General features: G+C 41.8%; 1 protein-coding gene across 1 annotated transcript; it reads right to left on the bottom strand.

The window, feature by feature from the left end:
• Positions 1-224: 224 nt before the first annotated feature.
• LOC114275295 (pollen receptor-like kinase 3) lies at positions 225-4,477 on the bottom strand. Its single transcript, XM_028217308.2, has 3 exons — positions 3,337-4,477; positions 2,541-2,955; positions 225-1,326 (listed from the first exon to the last, which is right to left on the bottom strand). The coding sequence occupies exons 1-3, from the start codon at positions 4,237-4,239 to the stop codon at positions 566-568; spliced, it is 2,079 nt and encodes a 692-aa protein (XP_028073109.2). The 5' UTR covers positions 4,240-4,477; the 3' UTR covers positions 225-565.
• Between the last annotated feature and the right edge of the window lie 3,619 nt (positions 4,478-8,096).

The raw sequence follows: 8,096 nt of genomic DNA, 5'->3' as shown, positions 1-8,096 counted from the left end.
CTTGATCATAGTTTTGATGTTTTTATTTTCTAGAGCAAAAATGTTCTATAATTTATTTTATTTTATTTGTTTCAGTTTTATTTTTTACATTGAAGATTATCAATAAAAGCAAAATGCAGTAAACGAAAGTATTACAAAACAAGCAAACTATGGTACTAATGAACTTCTTCTACTACACTTTCCCAGTACATAAAATACAACAAATTTCATTACGGTGTATCTCTGTTCTATTAGCCCTTTGAGGCAATGTATTTCTTTTAAAAACAAGCATGTAATTACAATCCACATTAGCCAATTCAGAAGTCGAATATACATTGAATTACAGTATATATACACACACAGTACTTCTTATCCTTTTACCCTTTCAAATCAAATCATGATTTTAAAACTAAGCCTAACGGAGCCTAAAACACTCTCTCTCTCTCTCTCTCTCTCTCTCTCTCTCTCTCTCTCTCTCTCCAGAATTTCATTTCCTCATCATATTCTTTCTTTCCAGTTCCAAGAAAACATTTTGTTTCTGGGATTTCCATTCCATGCCATGCCTTAGCTTCCAAACACCACCCAATCAGGATATGTCAAATGCAAAGCTATCATTATTTTTAAACGTTGATCGGTCTCCAGACCCGTCATATCTCCTCCCCAACACCCCACCGTAGCCCTCCTGCACATTCGCTACGTGTGCATTATTATACGTTTGATCAGCATACCCATCTCTCAGTGACGGTAACACTTCAATCGTTCTAGCCTCATGATCACCCTCAATTCGCACCTCCTCAATCTTTCTAACCACCTCTCCCATTTCTGGCCGTTGATCAGGATTACTCTCTGTGCACGCTGCAGCGATATGGAGTAGCCCTTCCATCTCCCTCACTGATTTTTTCGAGTTTGTGATCTCCGGATCAAGTACTTCAGCTTCTCTACCCTCTGAAATGGCCGATCTCACCCACTGGACCACATCGGTCCCTCCCTTCCCGTTGTTGAGGTACTGGGAAGGGAATTTACCGGTGAGGATTTCCAGGATTACGATTCCTAGACAGTAAACGTCGCATTTTGGACAAACTTCTTGGGTTTTAATGGCTTCTGGGGACTTGTAGGCAAGCAGTGATTGAATGGCTTGTGGGTTGCTTACCAATGAGTTGAATCCATAGTCTACGAGCAATGGCTCAGAGTCCGGGCTGACAAGAATATTGCTTGATTTGAGATTGCCATGAGGTAAGTCGGAGGAAGCTAGCTCAGTGTGGAGGTAGCCTAATCCTCTGGCAATTCCTTGAACAATCTTTAGACGGGTTGGCCAGTTGAGCTCCGCATGGCTCGGTCCGCGATCACCTAAAAAATTAGAGTTATTATTGGAAATCATAGGTGTTTTTGAGGACATGTAAGAAGAGAAGGATGTAAATATAACATTGTGGAGGAATCGGATCATCTGTTCTACTTCTCTTTGTCCAAAATCACTTTTGTACCACACAATTTATCTTTATGACTTCGATCTTGTGGTAGATAAGGAATTTGAGACAAAATGACGAGAGAATAGAACAGAAGATTCTCAGCAAGTTGTAAGGGTATATCAGATATGTGATTGCATTCACTAATTACAATGTCAAGAAACCTTTCATCATATGAAAGAAAAGATTTGGAAGCAAGGCTTTGTTTGTTTGGGGATTAGGTTAGAGGATTGGACTAGTAACCTAGTCAATTCTAAATTTTAAGTTTGGATACAAAAGTGAACTTTTGAATTGAGAGTCTTTCGGATTATATAGCCCACACATGGGAGACTATTGAGTCTTATGGGAGTAGGTGATACAAAATGAGTGAACTAAAGGGATACAAATTAGGCGTCGTTTGTTTGGAGTTATAAGAAGGGGATTGAGATTAATAGTGAGGTGAAACTATTATATGGGGTGTTTGTTTTGAGAGATGGGGAGGGGACTACTAATACCTCGGTATTAGTAAAGGCCTTGGAAGGGGGATTCATACTGAGGAGGTAGAGATGGTATTAGAAAAATAGTGAGGGGATTAGAAATTTTTTTATTTTTTATATATTGAGAATTTTTTTAAAAATATTAATGTTAAATTTTTTAAAATTTTTTATTTGTTTTATTATTTTATATAAAAATAATTTAACAATTCCTCACTATTAATCCCCTCACTATCAATTTCCTCCATTCTATCTCTGAAAACAAACGGGACTTTTATCAAAATATTCTTGAACTATGTTTATTATATCGTCCATGTCTAGTGATTTAAATCAAACACAAGACAAGATATGATTCAATTAATCTCTCTCTTAACTAAGGACAAAATTTGAATTGACTTGGAAACTAATTAAGTTTCATTTGACTTTTGAAAAGCTTATATTTCTTAAAAACAAAAGCAAAAATGTTAGAGATTCTAAAAAAAAATATCAAAAATTTTGCACAATATTTTATTAAAAAGTTTAATCATTTAAAGTCACACCAGTTTATAAAAAAAAAAAAATTATAAAAATAAAAACTTAGTTATAGCCATAAAGTTATGTAAAAGGCTAAAAGTTAGATTCATACCATGCAATAGGTAGAGTAAGCTTCCTTTGGGAACAAACTCAGAGACTAGCAACTTCTCATCTTTCCGATAATGGTAAGCCAACGGTGGCAACACATTCTGGTGCCTTAACCTGCCATGCCTTTTGATCTCTGCATCAAACCCTTCTTTCCCCAACTTGTTCATTTCCTTTATCCTCTTCACCACCACTGTCATTCCATTCGTCATCATCGCCTTGTACGATGACCCCAACGACCCATTCCCCAGCACCTCTGCCCCTGCCTTCATCAAATCCGTCAACCCAAACACAACACTCTCTTCATTCACCAACACGAGGTCGGCCCCGCCACCTTTCCCGTTGTGGGACCCCCTCTTACTCGACCCCATGCCTTTTCGACTCGAGTTCATATCCTTTTTACTTACACTTGACACGCGAACCTGTTAGTTAGTGTAATAACATATCAAAACGACGAATAAGAAATCATTTTAATATTAAAATAGCATATATTGTGCCTGATCATCAGAAGTTGCACTGAATAGACTAACGTATATCTTCAAAATAAAAATAAAAATAAATAAATTTACAGCAATGATAGGGACCCCCTTTGTGGAGGACCCCCACAACCCCCTTTGTGATCTACACCATTCATGATGTGGACCCCACATATACATGAGTGGACCCCACACATCATGAGTGGTATAGATCAGTGAGGGGGTCGTGGGGGTCCTCCACAAAAGAGGGTCTAACTCATTTTTCATAAATTTATAGGCAGTTTTGTAAACTGTACCAAACAGCATCAGTTTGTGTACCAACTGTACCTCCAATGTCTCCTCAAGATTTTCCTTCTCGAGCAAATTGAAGTTCTCTTGCCTCCGCTTGAGCACGAAGATCGCCACGATCATGACGGAGAGAATAACCACAGTGGTTGTCATGAGCCCGGCGGCGATCTTGTTTGACTCGTTAGGGTCAGCATTGTCGGAGTTTGGTGACGGTGTTGGATGAGGCATTTTAGCATCTAGACTGCATGCATTACCTATCTTCGGACCACAAAGCCCTACATTTCCCTGGAATGCTCTCATATCGAATGACAATAAACTCGCTGGGATTTCGCCTTCCAGGCTATTATTCGATAAGTCAAGCAAATTCAACGAAGGTTGTTCTAAGGATGGAATTGGCCCGGAAAAATGATTGTTTTCAAGGTGTAATTCTGCTAGATTGTGAAGTTTAACCAATGATTCCGGAATTCGACCCCTGAAATTATTCATCCCAAGCCACACTTTCCTCAAAGACTGCATTTTTTCGAAGAAATCCGCGGGAATTTCACCAGAAAACCGATTGTTCGACAAGAAAATGGCTTTTAAAGCACCCAAACGATTCAATTCCGGCATAGAACCCGAAAAAGCATTGTTCTGTAAACTAATTACACGAAGACCCTCCAATCCAAGCAGAGCATCAACATCAATTTTCCCAGACAAACCCATATCTTCGAGACGAAGAATGCTTACCAATCCATTCTCACAATTGAGACCAGCCCATGTCTTGTTTACGACGCAAGGACTTGATCCCAAGGCCCATGAGTCGATGGCAGTAGTGTTGGTAAACGATTTCTTGAGCTTGAGCAGAGCTTCAGAATCAGAAACTGAATAACAACCCATTGGTGTCACAATCAAGAATATGTAGAAACATAGGATGTACAATCCAAGAACACGAACAATGGCCATTACTTCACTTCTTCCCCGTTAATTTACGTCTCCCCGGGAAAAACCCACCGGTGAATTGTGAATTTGTGGTTGATTTTTGTGTGAATTTGTGTGATTTTCATGGTTTGTGGATTGAGTGTTTGGTCATGAAGGTGGAGATGAGGCAAGAGAAAGGGTTAGAGACAGAGAGAGAGTTTGAATTGCTTCTTGTTTTTTGACCAAATCATTGGCTAAACCGTTGTTTTCGTAGATGAGGTCCATTGAGGCCTATATGATTTGTTGTAACGGTAAAAACTGTCAATATTGGTTATTGGACTATTTTGCCCTCTGATATATGAGGCCGATTTTGCAATAGAACTAAGAAGTTTTCTTAAATCAGGGCCAAATTTGTTAAGTTGTATATTTTTTAGATGAATGGACAGTGGTTTTTTTTGCTGTGAATGGACAGATGACTTTATGGTATGAAGGATGAGGAACTACTGTCATGACTGTTATGGACATGTCATTTGTTTTATTTTTTTTAACAGCACTATTTGTACGGGGAGGAAATAATTCTCCTCGTATAATCCTGTTGACCAAGTCCACGCTCCTCCGTACGACGTCGCTTTATCACCTGAAAACACAAACGTGAGCTAGCCGGCGGGTGTGTGCCGGAAACCTCTCCGATGCCTAAGTCAGTAAGCTTGACAAATAGACAAAGCTCTATATTCTCAGAAAGAATTGTGTTCAATTACCTCCTCCAAGGTGATACTTGTGGGTTTTTATAAGTTTCCCGTGACACAATCCTAGTAGGACTTGTACTTCTCCATGCAGAGTCCTCCTAGGATTCATTCTCCTAAGGATAATGCTTATCTTTTTACACCCTCCCCCACTGCTTAAACCAAGTGGGATGGTTTTCTTTATGGCCGAACTTCCATTTGACCGAAGTAAAATTGGCCATACCGAGCCACAGAGGGCCGAACTATCCTTAGCTCGGTCTTCTTCTCTAACTCCTTACTTCGGCTGCCCCTGTTCAACCTTGGTGTGCTTAGATCAAACTTCCAAGTAACAAGTTCTGACCGACCTAACCATTGTAAGTCACGACCGGACTAATTCCGAAACCGGCCTTCCCAGAACATACTGCGACCGGACTAACTCTGAGACCGGCCTAACTCCGAGTTGTCTCCGGACCGGAGTAGCTTTACTCTTCCTTGGGCCGACGCAACTATCTCTTCTTGAGCCGGAGTAATCTCACCTAATTGGGCCGGAGTATCCATTACGGCCTTTTTACTTAGTCCTTTGCGTTTTGGGCCCCAAAGCCCAACTCAAAGCTCGGCCCAATTTTTCTCAAAAATTACCCTCTCAATTGCCCCTTAATTCCATCTGCGCAACATGATTTGGATTACCAGTCTACTGGCCGAGCTAGAGTTTATTAAGCTTTTTCAACCGAGCTAAAAACCCTTTAGCCTCTCCAGCCGAGCTAATTTTACCTCGGGTATCACTATGTCCGGTCAAAACGTCTCTTCAATCACAGCGACTGTAACGCTTCCCATTCCAATGACACGTGGCAAGTTTTGATAAGCTGTGGCCAACTGTCATGCCGCCCTTCAGAAAATTTGTACTGTTCCCGCCTTTTTTTGCCGCCTTTTTCTCTCCCTTCTTTCACAAAACAACCTTTCTTTGTCTTGAATCACTTCACCTTCCATTCTTCACTTTCTCTTCTCCCCTGTTTCCTGAGCCTTTGAACTTTTGAGCTTTGAGCTTGCTGTGTTCGTGCCTCCATTGCTGCCATTGCCTCCACCTCTAGCTCCTCTTTTATACGGGTAAGCAAGCCTATCCTTCTTGCTTTTTCGCCTGTTTTTATTTTGTATGCTTTTGAAAACACTTTTCTTCATCTGTTGCTTTGCTTTCGTACTTTTATGAAAAAACCAGTAGAACTCTACGAGTGTATGAACTATTATGTAGAAAACCACTTTTAGATCCAAAATCACATAGCAACCGAACTAGGATCCTGTTTGCCCCCAAATAGATAGATCTTTGTAGTCAATAACCGAACTCGCTTTAGCCGAAATAAGATCACCAAATTTTGAATATAGCAAACTAGGAACCTCGGTGGTCAACCGAACTAAGCTTTTGGGGCCAAGTCGGCTCTCTTGGTTCCTAAACCGAACTCAGAAAGCCGCCCCCAGAGGCTTAATCGAAGTAACTCTATTCACATTGCAGCCGATTTAGGCCTTGGGGCTAAACCAGCTCTCTTAGTCTTTTAGACCGAACTCAGAAAGCTGCCCCTAGACATTAAACCGGTCTACCGAGCAAACTGCTCAAACCGAGCTGCCAAACCTTTAGATGAACCGAGATAGAACCAGCTAATTTGAGGCCGAAGTAGGGCTCTTATACCTTGCTTTTAAATTGTAGCACGGTCCACTGATCAGTGCTTTAACCCCCTCTGTTTTTTACTTTGCAGACTTAGGTTACCCAGGCACTCCTGTGTGCGCTCAACCGAGCTACTGAGCACGATTTTTGCACCGAGATAACTTATCCGTAAATTATACAACAAATGAGTAAGTATAGGTATTTAGTTGAGACCCCAGGTGGGATGGCCGAATTCAGGAAGGACTATAACATACCGGATGACGTCCATTTGGTTTTGGCCGAAAAAGACATCACACCCTGGGACAATGAAGGCTTCGTCCCTTTTACTCTTCAATCCATAATAGAAACCGGGCTACGGTTTCCTGTCCAACCATTAATCTGTGAGTTCCTTAGGCAGACTAGGTTATGTCCCACCCAACTGTCCACCAATACATACCGTATTATTATGAGAACAGCCGCACTAAACCACCAAACCGGTTTAAACCTTGGCCTTGCCGAAATATTCCATCAATATTCCATCGGCTCGAAAGATGCTGGGTGGGTCTATTACCTTAGGATCCGCCGTCGCCGACAGAAGATAGTTAAGCACACACCGGACAAAGACCTTAACGATGATGACTTCTTCTGGGTCTCTGGGAATTTTGAGGATTTTCAAGCCCAAATTCCTGGCCGACCTATAAATTGGAAAATGGGAGAGCCTGGTAATTTAACTTCGGTCTTGTTCCTTGTATGTTATCTCGGTTTTTTAATCTATTGACCGAACTAACACTTCTTCTTTTTTGCAGATTTCGCCCACCTCCATTCCCTGTATAGCTATCCCAACCTTGCGGTTTTGCGAGCCGCATTACGGATTAAAGAAAGAGGTTGGGCCAAGCTTCTAAATTTTGAGCCGACCTACCGATATAGCGGTCGCCGAAAAGCAAGAGTAACCGATTTCCTACTTGAGGAAGCACCAGAACCGGACCCAACTTTGCCCGAAATAAGACTTGTTCCATTAACTGCTGAGGAAGAAATGGCAAAGAAGAGCAGAGTCAGGGCCCTTCTAACTTCAACAACCATAGCCGAAGTACAGCCATCCGTCGAGGCGCAGCCTGCCGTTGTGGCCCTCCCTTCTCAGCAGCCTTCTTCATCTCGCCCTTCCAAACGCGCCCGACCTACATCGACCGAACAGCAACTTGTCGATGAGGTTGAATCCATCCCCCAGAGTCCTCAACCTTCCCCTCAACCGGAGCAAACCGACCGAGCTGAATCTCCGAAGTGGGCTCCGCCGCTGACCTTCAACGACCGAGACATCAAAGCTATTGACTCGGTCGTGGCTGAAAAAGACCACCAACTGGCCTTTAACCTGGCCAAAAGTGTGTGCCTCCCTAAGGACATGGAGCACCACTTGAAGCAACTGAACACCGAAATGAAATCAATTCGGTCTGCTTCCAAGTCCATGATATTGGTAAGTAGCTCTGTCTGTTTTTTCTGCCCGTATTTTCCAACTTTTACTTCGGCTGAAAAGAAATTTTTGTGTTTGCCAG

Source organism: Camellia sinensis, chromosome 15 (genome assembly GCF_055761805.1).
Source record: "Camellia sinensis isolate YWXY chromosome 15, ASM5576180v1, whole genome shotgun sequence".
NCBI classification, from domain to species: domain Eukaryota; kingdom Viridiplantae; phylum Streptophyta; class Magnoliopsida; order Ericales; family Theaceae; genus Camellia; species Camellia sinensis.
This window is presented reverse-complemented; position numbering and strand designations above follow the sequence as displayed.